Genomic DNA, 23,826 nt, shown 5'->3' with positions numbered 1-23,826 from the left:
AGGGTCACGAGCACAGCTGATGGGGTGCGGAAATGCAGACTCGCTTGTTGGCAGGCATCTCACGTAGCACCCCATGCCAGTCAGGATTCCTGCTAATAATTTCTGTTTATAATTTCCACGGTCATCGGGCAGAAGGAAAAAGGCCGCTACAGAGGACCCTTTGTATATTGCGGATCGTCATAAAATGTCAAATGTGCAAAACGTAACCAATGCCTCGTAGGCTAGCCCACAAACATGTAGGTTGCAAGCAGTCCCAGAGCACACAGCAATGTTGGGAGAGGCTAGTTTAGATCATTTCCCACTCAGATCCAAGTCTCATCTGTCACGCATTATATCAACATATAGGGACAGAATACATAAGCTTTCCTGTATTGTATAATTACAAGTATAATAGCATGGCACATTTAATATTGTTGACAGCTCATGAAATCAATTTTATTGTTTTATTCTTGAGTGTCAAAATTATGAAAAATACTGTGTAGTGGAACTGACAGTAAAGATCATGTCACGAGCTGTCATTTTGTATCACAAATTTCTTTGCCCATGTCAGTAAGTGGGAAGGTCTTCCAGCAACCTGCGGATGGTTGTTGGTTCCCCCCGGGCTCTGCTCGTTTTCCTCTCACCATAATGCTGGCCGCAGTCGTATAAGTGAAATTTTCTTGGGTAAAGCATAAAACACCAATCAAATAAATGGGCTCTTCCTGCTACAAGAAGGACCAGTATATTTACAAACATCTAATGACTCCTTGTTGACGTATGACAGAAAAATTGTTCAGTCAGACATTTATTTATTTGATTGGTGTTTCACACCATATGCAGCAACCACATTGGTGAGAGGATCCTGGGCCATTATGCTGCCGCTAGCACACTAACCAACTGAGCCATGGAGCCCGCCCCCCCCCCTCGTTAAGTAAGACATAAAATCCTAAGCATACATAAACATATAAATATCAAAGCTTCCAAGAGTAAACATGGTAGACAATAAAGTGTTACAATTTACCTGACTTTAGCAAAGCTTTCTCTTAAGTTTGTCTATGAATTTAATTGTTTTGGTTTCTCTTCATCCATGTTGAGTTGGGTTATTTGATATCAGCTATCAGCAACACAACAGAATTCAGTTGTTTGGGTTTCTCTTCATCTACGTTGAGTTGGGTTGTTTGATATCAGCTATCAGCAACACAACAGAATTCAGTTGTTTTGGCTTCTCTTCATCTACGTTGAGTTGGGTTGTTTGATATCAGCTATCAGTAACACAACAGAGTTCACTTGTTTTGGTTTCTCTTCATCTATGTTGAGTGGGGTTATTTCATATCAGCTATCAGCAACACAACAGAATGTTACCACTGGGAAACAACTGTCATGGAACCCTTATCTCTGGAATAGCTCAGGGCTTCTCTATCCGGTCATTTATTGTTTATTCTGTTTGTGAAAGCTCATACATGTACTTCTTTTGTTTACAGTTCGTCACTATCTACCGTATGTACAGGAAATTGTACAAAACGTATTGGGAATGAGCAAGACTATATGATTACATGGTGATCTTTAAGTTTCGGAATCATGTAACAACTGGGAAATGAAACACACACATTTCAAAAATCTCCACAACACAAAATGTTCAGACTTATATAGGTTTATTTTAAGGGTGACATTATTTACTGTACAGTGTTATATGGAAACTTTTAAGTATACCGCTCCAAAATCACATATATTACGGTAAACTGAAAACCATGTGCTTCTCTTTATTTGTTTAAGAGGTATGTATCTGTAACCCAACTTAAAAATCTTTTACTTGTATGATGTCAGTCAGGTTTATGTGTGGAGGAGACCGGTTTGCCTGTCAATGGCTGGAGCAAGCACCCTCCTTCACCAGACATGCCAGGTGCCTGACATATCCCTGGCTTTACGATCATAGCCAAACCTGTGAGAGATGGATTCAAACATACAACCTCATTGGTCAAGAGCCTCACAATTGCAGTGAATCAGTGCATATTAAAGTGTGTCAGCAAGGTGTCAGTTGGTTTTGTTAAACGTACCTGTCAGTATGTTCAAAATACTAGAAATTGTGTTTGTGAATGTCAAAAAACGACATTTCAACTTTTGCTTGGCCTTGACTATGGCAAAAGTCATGCAGTTCACAATCTTAGTGAACTGATAATACCATGTTTCAAGACAAAACGGTTTACTTGGAAACTTCATAACAAGTTTTATGGCACATGAGTAACTTTTCAATGACCTTGACCTTCACTCTCAATATGGCATATATTGGTACACCAAACAAATTTCCAAGATCTCTGTCACGTGATATTTACCACGCATGCATATGCACTATCTGAGATCGAGTGCTTGGGGGTTTAACATCGCACTTAACAATTTTTCAGTCGTATGGCGTCGAAACACAATCTGAGGGAAAAACAGCCAGAATATTTTGAATAGAGCAATTTTTCTCAGAAGTTTCAGCTTCTACAGGAGACCTGATCATCCCAAATTTGGTCAAAAGTCATTCAATTCACAAACACTACTGCAAAGATACAGATCAGTTGGCCCTGTTCCCAGTTTACAGCTTCCACATTAATGACTGGAAGAGTCCAGGTCTCTATTTCTGAAAACTAAGCTGGGAAGAATGAAAGAGATCTTAGATCTACCTGGTAGTGTGTCATGTTTGGGTCTTCAGCATGATCCTTCAGTGGCAGCAGCCACAAGAAGACAATATACATGTACATGTATCTACACACAACTATTGATTCTTTGTCATCACATGACTGTACAGTAAATACAATTCAAGTAATTGTTAAATCCAAACTGCACATATATACATACTAGTTTATCCAGTTTGAATGGACAAATGTAGCAATCAGAAGAGAATAGCATACATGAAAATCCATTATTGCAGTAAGTACCTGAATAGCAGTAATTTTGAAAATAATTACTTGAATGTATTTATTTATTTATTTGATTGGCGTTTTACAACGTATTCAAATATTTCACTTATATGATGGCAGTCAGCATTACGGTGGGAGGAAACCTGGCAGAACATGGGGCAAGCCACGACCATCCGCAGGTTGCTGACAGATCTATTGTAATTATAATTCAGCATGCACAAATTCAGATAATAGGCAAGATATATGGTAGGCTTCATCGAAAATGGTGGTTTCTTTGGAGAAGCTTAGACAACATCATGTCTGCAGACAGACAGGGCGATTCCACCCCCCGTAAAATAAAGAGCATAGCATGTTAATGGAATCCTTATGGTTTATATTATTCAGGAACAACTGGATGATATGATGACAGAATTACTGTAGGATTTTTTGTACCATACAGTTTCTGTATGTTGACAGCACACTCAAAAAGACCAAGTTTCAGCTTAGTTAATACACGAGTAATAGTACAGATTTGTATTTCTCAAAGCTATGCCGAGAAGGATAGAACAAAGCTATCTAGGGGGCTGTTTAATTAATAGCATGAAAATCTATCCCTCTTTTTCTTTGTGAGTGGGGTGGGAGTGGTATATAGTAACAAATATCAACTAAAATAATTAATGTATTAAACATACATGCAGTTATAATAAATCAGGTTTATTATACAACTGGCACAGCATAGCATGGAAACACAGTCAGGGTTCCAGATGCTTACAGTAAATGCATACATGTACAATTTGCATATACGTACATCTACAGTATAATGCAATCATTAAAATGTTGAGCTGCAATAAGTCTATGCTAAATAGGCTTATGTAAACTGTTTAAACTTATGTACGCTGTACTCAAGAATATACGTCAGCCAGCATTATGGTGTGTGGAAACCAGGCAGTGCCAGGGGAACCTCATGGCCATCCACAGGTTGCTGGCAGACCATTTACTCCTGTCAATTTGAAAAGATCACCATTGTAACAAATGTAACAATACTTTGACGATATTGCCAAATGAACATTTCATGTCAGAAAAGCAACACATTGAAAACATATTGGCATGTGAACAACATATAGAATTTAACAAGAGGGCAACAACCTGCTCAGACGACAACATCATAAAAAAACATTTCAAAGCACAAAAACTAACAATCAAAAGCTCACAAACAAAACAACTACAAAAAGCACTGATATTCAAAAATGTAGCAACATCATTTGGAAGTAGTCTTCATGAGCTGGCAGTAATAAGGACATACTTTATCACAAACATATAGTATTAAACGACAAGATGACAACTCAATATTTCTCCACTGCAATTTATTAGCAGGTTGGCATGTAATCTTTGGCTCAAATTTCATATTTCTACATGAAGTACTGTAATTAATACACATACCATAAACCACCTTAATTTAAAGTGAACATATAGTCAGCCACTACAGCTGAATTAATTAATAAAGTAGTATTCCAGAAATGTTCTAAAACGTTTATCAACAAAATAAACAGGGTTCTTGTACATGGGTGTTAGCATTTGGCCTAGATGGTTGTGCCAACTTCATGGAATTTACCAAACAAAAAATGACTCTCACATGGCGGTTTTGTTGCCAGCTCACCCTGAAAAGTTACTGCAGTATCCTGCTCAACATGTACGCATTCTGACACGGGCAGCCGTTTTCAGATCCCTGCTCATAAATGTGAGGTTCAAAATGCATCTGTTTAACACTTTAAATAAGCTCAAAATCCAATTTATTGCACCGATATCTGTCTATCCACTATAAGAAACTACACCGACAGTTGAGAGCTAATAGGTGTTTTGACGTGACAGACAATTATCATGTGACACTTTCAGCACTAGTGACTGGCCAAGTTCGTAAGGGCTTCTACAACATGGCTATTTGGAATGAATTGTTCGTCAGTGCCATATCCTCAATGCTGAACTTCATATTCTCGACTTTCAAACGTTTATACAATTTTTTAGGTATTTTTCTGTGATAACTGTGTCCTATACCATTTTCTCTGTGTAAATATAGTATATATATAATGGCAGACTTATGTTCACTTCAAACAGGTCTACCAGTAATCTCGTAATATATATGACTGATACGCCAACTTCTGGTAACAATTTATTCCAACAAAATATGACTTGCCTTCAGAAACCACAAATAACAATGGTTGATAATGGAAGCAGTGTATACATGAGTGGAAAAAGAATCAAAATGCATGATATGAAGTTTTCATTAGACAATGTCTGAGGCTCAATTTTACATGTATACTGAAGGGCATTGATAAACCATCCAGTCTGTTGCTCTGTATTTGGTAAAGGTAATTTGTGATTCCAAAAGTATGTAAAAAAGTCTTTTGTCTTCAGTGTGCTTCACTGTTCTCATTCGGAGAGACTTCTGTAGCCAATACTGAAAATAATAGACACACATATGTTAGCACCATCCTGAACAAATGCTGCTGCTGATACTGAATTGTACCACAGGTGTACTCCATCTTTACTCCAAAGTCACCTCTGACATGTCAGGTTGCCATCCCAAGAAGTTTCTTTCATAGATTTGTGCTGTTTTTGGGTGCCTTTATCAGATGGGTCGTATGTCCCTGGTTTCCTGTATCATACAGTTCATATACACCTGATCTCCTGTATCATATGGTTCACATGTACCTGGTCTCCTGTATCATATGGTTCATATGTATCTGGTCTCCTGAATAACATGGTTCATATGACCCAGGTCCCCTGTAGCATATGGTTCATATGGCCCGGGTCTCCTGTATCAGATGGTTTATATGGCCAGGGTATCCTGTATCATATAGTTCATATGTCCCTGATCTCCTGAATCAGATGGTTCATATGGCCAGGGTATCCTGTAGCATATGGTTCATATGTCCCTGATCTCCTGAATCAGCTGGTTCATATGGCCAGGGTCTCCTGTATTAGATTGTGCATATGTCCCTAGTCTCCTGTGTAAGATGGTTCATATGTCCCTAGCCTCCTGTATCATATGGTACATATGTCCCTGGTCTTCTGGATCACAAGGATTACAGGTCCCTGGTCCCCTGTATCATGTCAATGGTCTCTTGTATCAGATGGTTCATATGTACCTGGCCTCTATCATATGTATGGCTGCCATCCAGGGAAGAGCTTACACAGGTTTGTTGTGTCCCTGGTCTCCTGTATCAGATGGTTCATATGTACCTGGCCTCTATCATATGTATGGCTGCCATCCAGGGAAGAGCTTTCACAGGTTTGTTGTGTCGCTGGTCTCCTGTATCAGATGGTTCATATGTAACTGGCCTCTATCATACGTATGGCTGCCATCCAGGGAAGAGCTTACACAGGTTTGTTGTGTCCCTGGTCTCCTGTATCAGATGGTTCATATGTACGGCTGCCATCCAGGGAAGAGCTTACACAGGTTTGTTGTGTCCCTAGCCTCCTGTATTATATGGTACGTATGTCCCTGGTCTCCTGGATCAGAAGGATTACAGGTGCCTGGTCCCCTGTATCATGTCCCTGGCCTCCTGTATCAGATGGTTCATATGTACCAGGCCTCTATCATATGTATGGCTGCCATCCAGGGAAGAGCTTACACAGGTTTGTTGTGTCCCTGGTCTCCTGTATCAGATGGTTCATATGTACCAGGCCTCTATCATATGTATGGCTGCCATCCAGGGAAGAGCTTACACAGGTTTGTTGTGTCCCTGGTCTCCTGTATCAGATGGTTCATATGTACCTGGCCTCTATCATATGTATGGCTGCCATCCAGGGAAGAGCTTACACAAGTTTGTTGTGTCCCTGGCCTCCTGTATCAGATGGTTCACTTGTCCATGGACACTTAGCTGGACTCCATCTTCAATGCCCTGAAGTTTCTGTTGTAACCGCAGAAGAGTTCGCTCTGCTAGCTTGTTGACTTTTTCATCACTCTCATCTGAAAATATGAAGAGACATATAAATGATACATTGTTTCCTTCATCCTATGTTAATTTTATATATTTCACCTGTTATGCCCCACCTTTGTGAATGCATTTCTCGTTCTTACATACAATCATTTTATTCCCTCCCACCGCACGGCTTTTACTATACATTCCTTGTGTACTCTTAGTGCTTTTAATAACATGTCTGGCCTGCAGATCAAAATTATCAGTTTTGTTGCGTGTGTATTTTCTGTACTAAAAGCAAAAGTAGCAAGTTATTACCTTTTAAAAGTCATTCCTGCAGGCTTTTTGAATAATACAAAACTATGTAGAAATTGTTCTTTTACTGCCCATCTCTCAAATTTTGGACTACAGCATTGACCCCAATGATACAGGAAACATGGTGGTTATTTTATGTCTGACTGGCATAAAATGGAGTGCAGTTATTTCCAATAAGCGCATGTTTTAAGTCAGCTTGAAAAATCAAAACAAAAAAATCAAAACGAAGCCCCACTGACACCCTACCATCGTTGTTATCATCATCAATGAGGTCCCCTGTTGCGTTGAGATCAGAGGTGTCTGCCTGCTGGCGGTCCTGCTGTAGGTTATAGGCCTTGAGGGGAGACATTGTCCAGGTGTAGAGCGGGTCGTATAGTAACACTTGTAGGATGGTTAACAAAGACTCCTGGTTCTGGTGCATCACTTCCATCGTCTTTTCACAACACCTAGAGCAACATGCCAATGTACTTGTGAACTGAACTCCATGAAAGCCTGAATCACACTTAACTCTACTCACAAACTGCAGCAGCAAAAAGTGGTCACAAATCAATCAGCCACGCTCACACTGTTACAACATATTTGCTATATTTCAGCAAACAACTACATACTGTATTTCACCTTAACTTTAGCATTCCTCAAGTGACTCATATTTTGGACTGATTTGGACTGGTTCATCTACATTACAGGGACAATTAACAGGGTTTTTTGTGACGTCTGATTAATTTCAATTCAGAAAATTTAAGTATTGGCATCAAAAGTATGATTTTAAGGCCATTATGTACTTTTGAAGGTGAACTTTTACACACCCAGCTTTAAGTGAAGTACAGTAATTTTGAAGATGTATAAATTTCTTTCCTTATTAAGAGTGTTAATACTAAATGTTTAACAGGCTAAACGTGCATGTAGTTGTAATTCAGATACTTGGGACAAACAAAAAACTAATGTAAATCTTACTAGACAGTATATGTACATGTGTGAAGTAGAAAGCCAATTAACTACTAACATGTATGGAGTACAAAGCCAACTGACTATAAAGGTTTTCTCAATCAAGAAAGGTCAGCTGAAGGACTGCAAACTGGGAAAATTTGATGACACATGGCATTAACAGCTCACTGACCTTCTGAAGACTCCCTCTACCCCTGGACTACCCATACCGTCCACTATGTCACGTGTCAGACGAAATGGCACCGTCTCTGGTGTGGGCAAGATGTGACCTTGTTCAAATGCTACACCTGGAAACAGATAAACAGACTATAAGTCCATAAGACTATAAGTTATAAGCCAGTGAACAAACCTAATGAAATGCACTAATCCATAGTCAAATTTATGCCACAGAATTAAAAAGACCTTTTAATAATTTTGACTGCCTATTGATCAGCTCAATTATGAGTCAACATAAGTTATCATAAGCAAAGCAATGCTACAGAGTCAAACAATGGTCGGATTTTTCAAAAGCCTCTTACCTAAGTCAATGTGTATAAGCTCAGCACTGTTACAGTCCACCAAGATGTTCTGAACATGGCGATCACCCAGGCCAAGAATATAACCCACTGTAAACAAAAATATGCAAAAACAAAACATAAATTAATCAAGTTTTGATGCTCAGCATCAACTTACAAAATTAACTTTGTTCCGCACACAGCAAACACCCATACTATATTTAAGAACCGTTTTACGACCAAAATTTTGTTTCATGTGATATTATGCCCTTTGGCACACTCATAGTTATACGTTATTGTTACATATCATCATAACCCCTCTGCTAAATCTGTTCCATTTTGTCAAGGCATGTATAAGACTCCATGTCAGCATTAAGTGTTGCCACGATATGGCGGGAAAAATTGCCGGAGTGGTGTGGTGTGACTTTAGTGATTTTATTTATACCTAAAGGGAGGGTTTATGCACTGTATATTACATACTATGTAAATTTCAACTATAATCCAGATGTCAGAAATACCCCCCTCTCATCCCCAAACATTTCCAAAAATAAAAGAAAACAAAGAAAACCTTAAAAGATATGACAGGATGACATGTTCCTTAGTTTGACTTCATATAGACTGTTTCACGGGCTATTCTTAGTGAGCACTGACTTCACTACTGATACATTCAGTTTGAATGGAGAAATGTAGCAATCAGAAGAGAATACAGGGTATATGAAAATCTGTCATGGCACTAGGGACCTGAACAGGAGTAATTATGAAAATTATCACCTGACTGTAAATAAACTTACGCATGCACAAGTTTACATCATAGGAAAGATGTATGCTAAGTTTCAAAGAAATTGATTCAGTACTTAGAGTTGTATGAGCAAAATCAGAATACATGGAAAGGCACCATTACACAAATGTCAATAAACTTAAGCATACACAAGTCTAGATGATATTCAAGATGTATGATAAGTTTCATCAAAATCTGCGGTAGTTTAGGACAGAGAGACAGACAGACAGACAGTGTGATCCGACTAACTTCATTGTGGGGGGTACAAAAAAAAGAGCAAACAAAATTTTTGATGCTCAGTTCGCTTTTTGGACACATTCTGACACATTGCATGTATGTATTGTTGCGACTTTTTCAGAAGTTCTCTGATCCACGATGAGCTTCACCTATGGAGTTTGTAGCCACACTCTTGGTGTAAGCCAGCCGTCTCTCATACCACTGAGCAGGTTCCAGGTACTTCTCCAGGAAAAAGAATCTGAAGACAGGCTGGAATTGAGCACAGACTTCCAGGTAGGCCTTGTGCTTCTTCTCTAGACTAGGGTCTCCATGAACAGCCTGAAATGCCAGACACATCATCAGAATCTCATGGCAAACTGATTTTATCTACATTCATATTTCCAAACTGACTGGAGCTCATGATTACCTGACTTCTAGTGTTATAGTATATCTAGATGTTCTTTCCTGGCCATAGCTCTATAGACTGTCAGGTGTTTGCCCCATGTGTTAGTTGAAAAAACCATCATACACACAGAACCTAGGTCATCAAAAATACTTGTGTAATAATATAACAAACTTAAATTTGCAATAGCTGTAACATACCCACAAAGTGTTTCATGTCAACTTGCTCCCTAGTTACCTGAATGGACAATTTTAAAGTACAGGTGGCCCCTGCAAAAAGAGAGGATGCCAAAAGTCTGACCTGCTCAGCAGCAGCTAACCAGAGGTCAAGACTTCTCCTACATGGAGAGTCCGGGCCTATTTTCACAAAATTTCTTTACCTTTTGACTTCATCTGTCAACACTTTACAGAGTTCTTAAGATGCTTAAGACAAAGTGGATACTGTATCCAAGTTATTTGAAAGAAAGACTTAAATCTGTTCATAGAAAAGATCATACGTATGTACATATACTTACAGCCATCTTTCTGCGACAGTCAATAGCGGCCAGGTCATATGGTCTGTATCGAGCATGAGCCCCCTTGACGGAGGAGTCTTGGTTACCTATCAGATACTCTCCTAGTGGCTGTGTACCCTCACACCACTCTAGGAGGCCGCTCCTCTGTGACAAGGGCACTACCTGGGTGGACAAACAGAAGGGTAACTCAAACAGCACATACAGGGGAAATGAAGGACCTGTGCGTAGCTAGTCAGATAACAAAACTAAAATATAATGAAAATACAGAGCATTTAGCAAAACACTACATGTACATTAGCAGCAAACCATGTTGATCAATTACTCATGTTCCAAATCAAACTCTGAATACCACACATTGAATCAATTTTGCTCTACTTTTTCATGTGCCCTCAAATTCCTAACAAATGGGAGTGTTAACAACAAACACTTAGGCCTATAAAATATAATACAATGTGAGAAGTACTAAAAATCATTCTTAGAATTATCATGCTGAACCTTGTATGTCCTGATTTTGAGATTCCGCTGCCTGGTTTCTGTGTCCTTCTGCAGGAGAGAGTTGACCATCTCAAACACCTGCTGCATGACAGCATCCTGACGCAAGTCATCTTTACCCTGCAAACAAATTCGTAGCAAGGGTTATCAGTGCTGCGTGAACACTCAGAAAGAGTACTGGATAATATTAATCAGGAAATTCAAACAAGAAATGCCATTGAGATTAGTAAGTTAACCAAGCACAGACAGGGAAAAAAAAAACTTTCTTCCATACAGAAGAGATTTGTTAGTGACCTCATGTACAGAAGAGACTTGTTAGTGACCACATGTACAGAAGAGACTTGTTAGTGACCACAGGAACAGAAGAGACTTGTTAGTGAACAAATGTACAGAAGAGACTTGTCAGTGACCACATGTACAGAAGACGTTCTGAACATCTGATCCTCCACAGCAAGTACAGGTAATAACCCCCAGTACACCTTTATGTCACAAAAGCAAATCAATACTGCCTGCCTACCACAGAGCTCGTGCCATTCTGCCACATACCTTCACCAACTGTTTGCTCCAAGTTCCATCACTACATATACAGGTTATAATCTTTGGTAAGTTTACTCCCCCTGCCAGCTTAAAGGTGGGTTGGAAGCCAATTATGTGAGAGATGTCCTTGTATTCACAAGCTGGATCCACCTGTAATACGAAAATGTAAATATACATGTAACTTACAAGAATTAGAATGCATAGTCTCAACAACACAAACAAAACCTGAAGAACAAAGGTCACTGTTATACGGTTATAAGCTACACATTGTTATATGCGGGTTCAATAATAATAATAATGAAGAACATGTAAATGCTAGCTTTTGATCGACATATTGTAATTTTTATCAAGGTTTCTGTGCTTCTTCATTATTGTGGGTTAATTTCATTATTATGATTATTATGAATCCAATAACATTGAGGCATAAAAATCCGTGCAAGCTGGATCCATGTTACAACAATCTCACTTTTGCACATGTAACGCAGGCATCACCCAAACCACATAGGGTACCTATCAACAAGTGGGGTGTGTCACTTACACGTATCATGGCAGTAGGGCTGATTCCTAGGGTCAGCTGCTTCAGCTGTGTGATCTGTAATGCCTGGGGTAATTGTATAGGTTCTACAAAAAAAAAACGCATAAACACATACCTGTACAATCAGCCTGCAACTAACAACAGTTCAGTAAAGTTAAGAATTGTGATTATAAATTCACTTGTTCTAAATAATTACGCTTTGTCATTATTTCTCTGTATCTTATGAACCAAAATAAAACAGGAATGTAAATTCATGGAGACTGTTACTATTAACATACATACATAAAGAGACTGAACTTTTCCACATAATTCTTGTCATTGCTTACTTCAACCAGTGCTAAAAATAAAATTCTTTAAGAGATTGATACTTTGTTATTGTATAGAGGTGTCAAAAGGCTTACTAGCTTAACCTTAGTGTATATTTGAAAATCTACTTATTTATCATTGAACACATTTGTAAATTACCAAGCATTCTGGGAGTTATACATGTCCAAATTGGACAAAAGGATCCTAAACTCAACATTGATCTGTAACTCAAGTGCCAAAACTAGTGTGAGGACTAACAGATGGGGAACAAACACATAGTACCGCCAATCCCCCCACCCCCCACCCCCACCACCAGGGAACCAATAACATGTACACAATCTCACTTGTCTCTCGTTTGTACTTCTCCACATTCCAGTTAGCCAGCTCTATGTAGGCCACACACAGCTTCTCTATGTCTGTCAATATCTCACGGACAGGGGAAGACTTCAGTTTCTCCACCATAGCCTTAGCTGCCAACACCCTGTCCTGGAAATAAGGTAACATACACAATGCCACAGATTAATGATTTTGGATGATGATTGTTCAGTGCATGACAAATCATATGCACATGAACAATGCACTTGACCCAGAACTAGAAAACAAAAAAAGATTCATTCCAAGATGGGTATAGCAGTTCTGGGTAATTGGTACTGTTAACAGCTTCAATACAAAAGGAGACATTATGACAAAACAGTGCAAGGCCAGGAAACATCCACAGTCTGGGTAAAGTGTGCTTACAATGTCATGGTGGACACTTGGCGCACATACATGTATTTAAAACTGTCATAAAAACTGAACAAATCCTTGGACTTATCCTAAACAAAGGCATATAAAATAACAATAAATTTTATGGAAAGCTACATGTTTTCCAAGCCTTACTGTCAGTGGCATTATTTTTGGTAACTTTGTCCATGTTACCTTAAACTTGGTCTAATCACTGAATACTGACTCCATATCGCACCCACCTCATCAAGGGTATCCAGTTCAGATGTAGATCTCTTAAGCCTGCCTCTCTTGCCCTCCTTGCCCTGGTTCAGCAGCTCACTGTCCTTGTTAGCGTGGGCCAGGGCCAATATGATAAAAAGGGTGTGGTAGGGGTGGTGAATGGCAGTCCTCTCTATCAACTGTCACAATAAACAATCATCGCAACACTTTTGTACTCTAAAAATTAACAGGCAAGTTTACATTTAAACCTTCACCACATCAAATCCATTTTTCTGTAGAAGTGCACTGGTACCAGTTTAAATTTTAGCACAATTCAACCTTTCCCTTTATAGCAATGTGTTCATGGATGAGAGAAGCCATATCTACCCTGTCCAGTGTGGGTTTGAACAGCTGATGGTGTGAGGGTGTTGTGCTCATCCTGGCTGCTAACTGATACATCAAGGGCAAGAACTTCAGAGACTTGACACCATCTACTGCATCCTATACATGAACACAACAAGAAATAGTCAGTACGATTCACCTCCATCAACACAGTCTGAAGCAGAATTGGTATTATATGCTGATGATATATATAGACAAAACTAAATACTGTTAACCCTTGCAATACTACCTGCCCTTACGGAATGGTTAGATTTGAGGAAATTGGGCAGAGCCCTTCAGAAACCTGCCACAGACAAGCCAGTGAGAGTCAAATTTAAACTCACAACTTCATTATCGAGGGCATCTCATTTTAATGAAGAGTGTCAAGTTGCGTACAGTCTCATCAACGGCCTCTATTTCAAAGAATTTGCCTTTTTCTCCTCTGTAAAGTGGAACAGAATTCTGAAAGATGAAATTAATAAAAATGTGGATATGCATGACATTCACAACAGCTCACCCTTATTAACTCATTGACCTCTGGAACTGTTGCATTATCGAACCAAAGCGAGATCACTCTGAAGATACGGAGGTCGTGGCTGTCCCCGCTCTTGAGACATTTGATGTAACTCTGGAGGGCTGTGAGCAGGAAGGACTTGCGCTCTTCCCCGAGGACTAGTAACTCTGTATCATCAATCTGACTCTGCTTCTGTAAAGTCCTCAAGTAACGGCTGAAAACAAATCATGTTGACATATTTATTTTTAGTCTGCAACTATTACAGATGGTGACAGCTACAGGAAGCATGCATTCATGTGTAATCATTCATGTTCACTTCTAATTTCTGTTCATTGTTGATAGCTTACTGTGTGTTACTGCATAAAATATTTAAAAATATTAAATGTTAGTATTAATGTTAACAAATTAAGATGAATAACCTACTCTCTCTTGTCAGCCAAACTGCTATATTTTTCCAGTTCCTGTTTGGCTTCTTTCATGAGATTCTGTTTAGCCTCAAAGGTGCTGGACTTCATATAGTTGACAATGTTTTGATACTGAGAGTCAGCATAACGTGCTACAGACAGATAAGCGTTCAGCGCAAATCCAGCTTCGTCACCATGAGATTCCAACCAGTCAACAGCCTAGAAATAAATTCAAAACCTTCCTGAAGCATGATAGATGAGGAACATCACAAGTCCTGTAAATATACATAGGATATTGCACAGTGAGGGTTGAATACCATAAATATTGCTCGAGTGAGAAGAAAAAATGATAACCCATGAGACATAAAGCAATATTTATAGTATTCATTCTTAATTATGCAATATTCTATTTATCATTTACATTTTAATAATATGATGATTTTGTGTATTTGAACATTTTATATTGAATGTTTTAGCTGCAGGCCATCACAGACATGTACATAGCGTGATGTCGTACATGTTGTCTTGCATGATGTCGTGTCTTGATGGGTGACTTAGAATTCTTAAAGTTGACTAAACTTGTATTATGATATCATCCCGTTGAACACAGCTTGGAACATCATAAAACACAATTTTTTTTGACTGGATGTCAAATATCAAAATGTAATAACAGAAGTGATAAGTAAATGACTGAAATATCACTTTTATCAGAGAAGGAAATCATGACACTTCACCATTACATAAATAATAAATGTATTTCCATTTGTCAGTACTGTGAACAATTAAGTCTTCCATGAAGTTAGGAAAGGTTCTCTAGCGTCTCAGGTTCAAGAATGATTTTTTATAAAAAAAACTACTCTGGCGAGTTCGACAGTCCAAAGTTAGACCATGAAGTGGAGAGGGTTTTGTGGCTGCAGGATTAAACTAAGTGTGTTCAGTTCCATTCTCAGATTGGGCATTTTCAAGATTCCCTTTGCTTTCACAGTTCTCAGAGCCTTGTTGACAAGAAGCAATCAACACTGTTTTTCATGTGGGACATGCCACACCTGGAAAAGTTTGTCAGTAACTTGCCAAAAGTCAGGGGTTTATTAGAGGCTATCAATGTATAGTGAAAAACTATGGAGTATGGTTTAAGCAACAATGAAATAAATAAATTATGGCTGTAAACACAAACAGACTAGCTACCTTGACCAAGTATTTCTCCATAATAACGTTTGGACTGTCAGATCGAGTGTCAGCCAGCCAGTTCCCATACATCATCAACATATGTGGGTACAGACGACTTGCCCCTGGGTCCTTGTTTCTGATTAGCTGAAAAGAAACAAACAAAATAAAGCTGCAGGTCATACTGGTACTCAATTGAACATGTTTAAATAGGGCTTCAAATTAAACACAGGGGGCCTCTGTGGCTCAGTTGGTTAGTGCGCTAGCCCGGTTTTCTCTCACCATAATGCTGGTTGCCGTCGTATAAGTGAAATATTCTTGAGTACGGCATAAAACACCAATCAAATAAATAAATAAACATAGTCACTGTGCAATGGCAAAGAGCTCGAAACATTTTTCTTGCCATCAAGAGACAGGACCGACCCAAGCTGAGTAGAGGAAGACATGACAATTTTGGAACCTCGCTCAGCCTTTTTGTAAAGAGAGAGATATGAATAATCATCCTTGGGCACAATATCAATATACTCTGACTAGCCTGGTGTTTTCATCATGATGTTCCAGTCAGGCAGTACTATGAACACACCAGAATTGGATATGTGCCTATACACCAACCAAAACAAATCTACACACTACAAAAAACACAGAAATAATTCAATCTACTTCTACACATCTACTTCAGCTCATGCTGGCTTTCTCTACAGTTGTCCATGGGAAGGTCTTCCAGTAACCGGATGATAAAGGGCTCTGCCTAGTTCCTTCCCTCAATAATGTTGGACGCCTTCGTACAACTGAAATGACCTTGATTCTGGCATAAATCTCCAATCAAATAAATGAATATACTTTAGAGCCCCTTCCTCACGCTGCATGTTGTCATCTTTCCATACACTTACCTTAGTTAGTTTGTCTATGAATGATTTGAGCAGGTGCTTGCCTGTTGTTTGCTCCCCCCTGTCCCAATACAGATTGGCCTCCTCTATCTGCCATGATAGACTATCGTTGCCAGGCAACCCCTGGATTTGACGCAGTATGTCACCAGCCAGCTGCAACAACCACAAACTTGACATTGTCACAGAAATCACAACATAAAACTTTATCCTCTTTCTCAACATTACTTGACAAATTTTCCTGCATGCAATATACAAATGTACACCCCATATCAGCAGAAGACAAGTGATCTTCAAGAAATGAGAATGTGCAATTGGTCCCACTAGCAACAGTGATCACTTCTTGTCAGCAAGGTCAGACAGGCTGTGAGAGCAGCGGTATCTCCAATTCCCTGTCCCTGGCTGGCTCTGAACCTGCGCTGTTGTATTGGAAGGCATCATGCCAACTCAGTGGTATCCATTTCAAAGACTGTTACATGCACATGTGATGCAACTCCAGCCATCGTGTAGTGAATATCATAGTTATTCAGGTGTTTTTCAACCAGCCTGACTGTATCAGGAACTGACTAACCCACCTCATATCTGCCTGCCATTCGAGTGCGGGATGCCAGCTGCTCCAGTTGTTTGATGTATACAGATTTCAGCTTCCCCTCTCTGGGACACCTCTCCAACAACAGCCTCAGTAAACAGTTCTGTACAGAGAAGGATGGCTCCAAGAACTCAAACTCATTCATATCACCACTGCTCACTGACCATTTATCCATCAGCTGCTCTATACCAGATTCTCTGAAATGTGCAACACAGAACTGACAATACAGGGATACATGTAAAGAGCCAGTGTACTGATAAACAATGTCTCATCATTTTGTTTCATTAATGAACATTTACAAGGAAACTGCTGCCAAAGAGTTTGAAATTTAGTGTAACAACTAACACACTCCAGAGCTCTGTACATCCAGATTGTTGACACAAGGGCTTACCTCTTGGCATCAAGGAAGTGAGCTACCTGGTTCAAGCTGCGTAGGTTAGCCAGGACAGGATACACAGATCTGCTACTCTCCCAACTTGCTTCATTCAGCTTCTTTAATGACACACATCTGGCACAACAAGTTAAAAGATGCAGGTATCTTTAAGTTGTACAAACACATTTCAAGACAGTCTTGTAAATGATTTCCTTTCCTGGACCATGGAAGTTTCCTGAGGTCAAATTTTCAATATCTTAGGTTAGACATGGTACAACATGTTCTACCATTACACCTGATGTATATGTGGTAAGTGTTTGGCAGAACAATCATGAATATTTCATTTAGAAGTAGGCCTATAAGGCGTCATTGAGGTTAATGTGTGCAGGAAGAACATTCAAACCTGCGATCAAGGTCAAGGATCAGATATCTTCTGTAACACCCTATTACAGGGTTCAGCCCGCAAGGGTAAATCCAGCAAAAGTCAAAATAATGTGACCTTAATGGACACCGGCAACTGGGCTATAGTGAAGCAGCTTTAAAAACTTTATGAATGTAAGACAATGGAATTGTTTCATGGCTGTTTTTCCCAGCAGATATGGATGCACTGCGCTGTATTGTTGACCTACCTAGCCACCTGACATGCTCCTCCAATCACACTGTCTGCCTGACCCTCCTGGAAGGCTTTTAGAGCACAATACAGAGCCTTGTTATAGCCTGTCTGACATTCTTCCAAACTAAAAAGGTGGCATAATCAAAGACATTAGATTTTGGTATAAACACAATGGCCAATACCACTAATAAAAGAGCTTCAAAACAATTACATTTAAACAATACTGTCCACATCATCAGAATACTGATGTGTAACATGTGTTCAAGTATTTCATTTTTCTTTTGTTTTTGTTTGTTTGTTGTTTTGAGGAGAATTAGGGTACCGGTGTACACAGAGTTTAATAGTATCCACAAACCTGTTAGGTGTATCCAGATTCCAGGTGCCTAGCCTCCAAGCTGCTTCATAGCGGAGATCCTCTAGCTGAGGGCTGCAGACGATGTTGTCATCTGGTAACCAGCCAAGGTATTGCTCTACCACACTGTAGGAGCCACAGTTCTTCAGGGACTACACCAATGGCACACAATACAAAGCAATGGCAATATGAAATTGGAAGACCAGCTTATCTGGTAAATGCCTTTAAAATGTAACTAATAATCAGGTAGCTGCTGAAATCTGTACATCACCAATCACAAATAATTTATGAAGCAAACTTAAGGGTAGTAGCCATGATTACAAAACAAATTCTATCTTCTCTGCTGAACAACATTAATTAACTGTTATTACCTGCAAAAAGCCAGTTTGTGTGCCACTGCCTGGTTGGTTCATCCCCACTGCATACGCCACAGCAGCTTTATCCCACTGGTTCTCATGCTCATATGTCTTGATTCTTCCCAGACAAGAAACAACAAAAAATGGAAAAGACTAATTAACACTGTATGACCTGAAACACCCAGCCCCATGCACAAACTATCTGCATCTACCTGTGGGTGCTTCAATGATGTCCACATACATCTAAGAAAACTGGAAGCCCTTTTTTATGATATTTTTTCACCTTGTCAGAGAGTTGATTCTGTGAAAATTATACTGTCACATTATATGTCTGTAAAGAACCAAAGTCGGGTAAACATTTACATCTATACACGATCTGCATTAACAGATCCTTTTGCACAAGTCCATGTATCTTGGTAACCTCTACACATGTACCTGCAGGTGTTGTCAGCACGTCTGCCTTCCCCGTACCCATACAGGCCATCTGGGTCCCCTACAGACAGGTAAGTCTCGAGTAAGATATCTGCAGGACTGAGCCCTAAGCCAGATGCTGTGAGCAGAGATCCGCTCTCCTGACTCCAGTCCTGGGAGCCAGACTGAGAGTTGGGGGTACTCCTACCAGACACAGAGCCCTTCCTCCCAGGCTTCTTCCCTTCAGCTGTGCTAGTCTTAGCTCTGTCACAAAATAAGCAGAAATGAAAATTTTTTAAAAAATTTACTTTCAAGAATTTTTCACTCAAACACACAATGGCAGCCAGCATATTATAAGTGGAAACTGGTATTCAAGGATTCAAAATTCAAAAGTCTGTTAATTGTCTCTAACCTCCTGGAAAAACTGCATGTACTGGATTTGACCAAGTACCTAAGGTAAAGACGCTCTCAAGTTAAAAGGGATGCGCAATGACATAAAACTTTTATAATAGACAAAGGAAAATGGACTATGATTAAAAATTTGTATTCATTTGATCAGCTCAGAAAACACAAGGAAAATACATTAATTATTTGAAGATTTCCTTGGATTGTTCCAAGCATATGAGGCTAATCCAAGGTAAATTTGTTACTCTTATTTTCTTTTAACCTTTTTGCATGTTTGCAAGGTGTTTATTCAAGCATATTTTGAAGACACTATTCTGTGTAGACTGATAAAATTATACTTTTAGTGAAGCCCTGAAATTGGCCAAACCAACCATTGTAGTTCCAAAATCAAATTAAAATTATTCATAAACTGCACTGAAAGTTGCTCTTTCATATGCGACTAGGTGGAGGAATTAAGGTATTACAGTATGTCATGAGAAAAAGGTAACAGGCAGGTTTATGTTCTTGGCTGAGGACACTTTTCCAAAAGCACACCTCCTGCAACAAATCAGAGTTTTCTACAATAGTCTTATATATAAAGAATTCCATCACCATACCAGATCCACTTGCCACAGTCTTTCATGATGGAAAAGATTACTCACCTTTGGATTTCCCACCAGATTTCTGTGTACAGGATAGTGGTGAAGAAGGCTGAACAGTTTTGGGCTGCCTTAGCCACTTTCAGATAGTCAACATCCAGCCACATGTTATTGGCAAATGGAGTATGCTTTATGTGGCTGTTCCATTTTAGAAAACAAATACACATATAAATTCTTAGGAATTATTACCATCACAGTCACATGTACATGAATTTAGTTGATGGTTGCCTGTTTTGTTTGAGTTATGCTGCAACCCTTATTTAGTCACATCCTCACTATCTCTCATCTCAAGTTCATGAAAAGATTAACCCTGGTGACTTAAACATCACAAACAACCTGTCACTGATATAAACAAGGAAAAGCATCTTACAAAGTGGATTTTATTCTCTTACTTTTTGCAAAGATGTACTAAATCAAATAACTGTATCACAAGTTATTGACCGAATCTATTACACTCTACTTTACTCTTTGGTAACAAAGATATGTTCACATGGTTAGAACAAAATCAGCACATTTAAAGTCATGTTCCAAAACAGGAAGACTACCAGAAAGTGACAATCACTGCGTATAAACTGGCCTCACCTGCTGACAATTCGGTCTTGATGACGAAGATATTGTACCACTGACAACAACACCTTCACGGACTCCTTGTTCATACAGATCAACTTCTTATCTAAACATAAAACAGTTGTTTGTTACCATACTCTATATTGACACATGACACGAAATGTAGTTAATTCTTGGTTAATTTAGGGAGCACACATATATATACTGGAGAAAAAAAACAGTCCATGAACAAGTTTCACGAAGCGATCCCTGGTAGAGTTCACAGTAACTACCCTGAGAACATTTGCCATTAAAATTATCATCCACCTCATAAAAAATGCAGAGAAACCCTTACCTTTGTGAGATGCAGAGGCTGATGAAGTTTGGCTATTTTCCGTTGATGTGTGTTCACAATGCAGAGAGAAGAAGTTATTGATTTGTGAGGATAGGTTAGCACTCTCTTCTTCTGACCCTCTGACCAGAATGTCATGGATCAGGTATGGTAACACAGCTTCACAAAACTTGGCCTAGAAATATCACAATACAAACATCTCATATTTTAGCTACGTGTATGCAGGGAAATTACTTTTCTTTCCATCTTTTTTGTCATGAAAACTCGAACAATTTGGCCATGTCAAATACGTTTTTTGTTCGTGAACTTCTTTTGCATTGAAATCTTCAACTTAATCTTCAAGTATTTATATATATGTTACTTCTTCTGCTTCAGGAATTTTTAGAAGAAAAAAAAAAGGAATTCCATGTAATTTTGTGACCCTCAATTTTAACTATTAAGGCACCACATATGTGGATTAGATTAATTATCACAAATAAATATGCTGTACCTTTACTTGACAAACTGGCTCAAGGAGAGACAAAAGTTCATCTTTAACTTCTCTAGAGTGAAGAAGGGAGACAACTAGAGTTATAATCCACTGTTTGTGATCAGTGTCACTCGGGCACCACAGCGTCTCATCGTCTAACCTCAATGGGGTTGTTCTCCGAGGGATGGCAGGGGGCTTGGCCCGAGAAATCTAAAGGATGGATCCAAAAATCATCATAAAAACATTACCACACACTAAGAAACAACATTCAGATAGGCATTAATATGTCTCGGAACAATATGGTCCAGCCAAAAAATCTATACCAAATTGAATTCATACAAGTTCTTTGTACATAGACAACATGAATGTTTCTGTAAGAACATGTCAACCTTATAAGAGGTCTACAGACAAAGGTCGACATCTTATTTCAGATCACAAACTTTGGAATACATGGAAGAAATAATGACTTGATTTATACTTTTAGTGTTTGGTGTTAGGTTTGTGAATTATGCAATTATGTATGTGAATTTTTGTACAGAAAAATTAGCAAAAAAAAAATGATATCAAAGAAATTATTTAACATACAGATTTCTTGCTGGTTTGGAATGGATGGAGATAGTGAAATAGGAAGTCCTTGTCAGTGAGCTTATTTTTGTAGTCAGCACAGAACCTCTGGCCTGTGGTGGTGGCCAGCAGAGATTTGAGCACACACGAGGCTGACTGCACCACCTCAACACTGCAAGTACACAATGTAACACATAAATCTAACAAATGAAGCAGAACCTTTAACTACGTTTTCCTTCCATTAAAAACACCTGTGCCTTGTTATACCTCTCTTCATTACAACAAATGATTCAATACAACAGCTGAAAAAGTTGGTGTTAAACAATATTTGTGAAGATTTCTTCACGGTACCTCTCAGGCTACCAATTCATGGATGATTCTCAGTTATCATCTAATCATTACTCAACAAACCTAACTTACTTCACATTAGTCAGGCACTCATTCAGAAGATGGAACACCACACAGTATTTCTGTAGATCTGGAGACTGTTCATACTCCAGGAGAGCTTGCTCTAAGGCAGCACTGTTAGGGGACACCGGCTTCGAAACCAACCCCAGGTTCACAGGCCCAATCTCCCCAAGACACTGACTGGCAGCAGTCTGAACTCTTTTGTTTGGGGAGGTACAAAGGTAGACTAGTTCCCAGATCAATCGACTCAACAGACTCTTATCTGGACTGTCTGCAATGAATGACAAAAAATAGAGGTGTGCATTTAATCATGTTCTAACAAATTTTTTCAACAAAAATATGCCTGAAGTTTATATGGACCTCATTTCCTTTTTTTTTGTAGTTTTTGAATGAAGACATTGCCTTTAGAGACACCTTACATGCTCAATATTATATACAGGTAAATTAAAGTTTGATCATGCACATATTCAGGTGTGCTATCCTGGGACCTGATTTACAAAGCACACAGTTTTACATGAACATAACTACCAATGTAGCCACAGCCACTAATTACATTTATCTTACAATACATCCAGTTGTGTAAAACTATGCACCAAACCTTCAGGCTGTGAGACCATTTGGGAGAGATCCGAGGCATGCGCTGTCAGGAAGTTATACAAGAACTCCAAGCCCCCCAGCCTACTTTCTGTTGCACCTCTGTGATGGATGTCTGCACTCAGGAAGTGAGTGATCTCCTGAAAACAATACTTCCATTATCACTATACCCATGTCAATAATAAACAGGGTTCATGCTACCAGAGAATTACAGCACTAACATACCATTTCCTGATTATTCAGTTTTCTAATATTTGTGGTTTTATGCCATCCTGAAGAATATTTCTCATACGATGATACCCTAATTCCTCAGTCTTTTCGCACATGAAAAAGCAACTTTCAGTGAAATTTATGCAAATTTTTAATTTGAAGGTAAAACCACATTGGTTGGAATGGCCAATTGGAATGGCTTGACAAAAAGTGTGGTTTTATCAGTCTACTCAGTATAATGCCTTCAGAATATGCTTGAATACAGAACTTGCAAACATGCGAAAAGGCCGAAGAATTACAGTAGTCAGGTTTATGGGTGGAGGATACCTGGCCATGGTTGAAGGAAATGACTGCCTTTCCTG

At 39.0% G+C, this 23,826-nt stretch overlaps 1 protein-coding gene across 1 annotated transcript in view; it reads right to left on the bottom strand.

Moving 5' to 3' along the window:
• Positions 1-3,784: 3,784 nt before the first annotated feature.
• The window catches only part of LOC135463626 (serine-protein kinase ATM-like), a 48,999-nt gene continuing 28,957 nt past the window's right edge, over positions 3,785-23,826 (bottom strand). Inside the window, exons 34-62 of the mRNA XM_064740970.1 lie at positions 23,259-23,394; positions 22,673-22,931; positions 22,274-22,424; positions 21,710-21,898; positions 21,223-21,394; positions 20,904-20,994; positions 20,325-20,459; positions 19,303-19,542; positions 18,883-18,985; positions 18,515-18,663; positions 18,176-18,283; positions 17,565-17,681; positions 17,160-17,370; positions 16,591-16,740; positions 15,722-15,847; positions 14,556-14,755; positions 14,136-14,346; positions 13,625-13,738; positions 13,279-13,437; positions 12,658-12,799; positions 12,011-12,093; positions 11,482-11,622; positions 10,939-11,055; positions 10,444-10,605; positions 9,697-9,865; positions 8,557-8,643; positions 8,211-8,325; positions 7,340-7,539; positions 3,785-6,828 (exon numbers count right to left, since the gene is read on the bottom strand). Coding sequence (XP_064597040.1) covers positions 6,644-6,828; positions 7,340-7,539; positions 8,211-8,325; positions 8,557-8,643; positions 9,697-9,865; positions 10,444-10,605; positions 10,939-11,055; positions 11,482-11,622; positions 12,011-12,093; positions 12,658-12,799; positions 13,279-13,437; positions 13,625-13,738; positions 14,136-14,346; positions 14,556-14,755; positions 15,722-15,847; positions 16,591-16,740; positions 17,160-17,370; positions 17,565-17,681; positions 18,176-18,283; positions 18,515-18,663; positions 18,883-18,985; positions 19,303-19,542; positions 20,325-20,459; positions 20,904-20,994; positions 21,223-21,394; positions 21,710-21,898; positions 22,274-22,424; positions 22,673-22,931; positions 23,259-23,394 — 4,422 coding nt within the window. The 3' untranslated portion in view covers positions 3,785-6,643. The remainder of the gene's footprint in view (positions 6,829-7,339; positions 7,540-8,210; positions 8,326-8,556; positions 8,644-9,696; positions 9,866-10,443; positions 10,606-10,938; positions 11,056-11,481; positions 11,623-12,010; positions 12,094-12,657; positions 12,800-13,278; positions 13,438-13,624; positions 13,739-14,135; positions 14,347-14,555; positions 14,756-15,721; positions 15,848-16,590; positions 16,741-17,159; positions 17,371-17,564; positions 17,682-18,175; positions 18,284-18,514; positions 18,664-18,882; positions 18,986-19,302; positions 19,543-20,324; positions 20,460-20,903; positions 20,995-21,222; positions 21,395-21,709; positions 21,899-22,273; positions 22,425-22,672; positions 22,932-23,258; positions 23,395-23,826) is intronic.

This window comes from Liolophura sinensis, chromosome 1 (assembly GCF_032854445.1).
Source record: "Liolophura sinensis isolate JHLJ2023 chromosome 1, CUHK_Ljap_v2, whole genome shotgun sequence".
Classification (NCBI taxonomy): Eukaryota; Metazoa; Mollusca; class Polyplacophora; order Chitonida; family Chitonidae; genus Liolophura; species Liolophura sinensis.
Note: the sequence above shows the minus strand (reverse complement) of the source record. Positions and strands in the feature narration are given on the sequence as shown.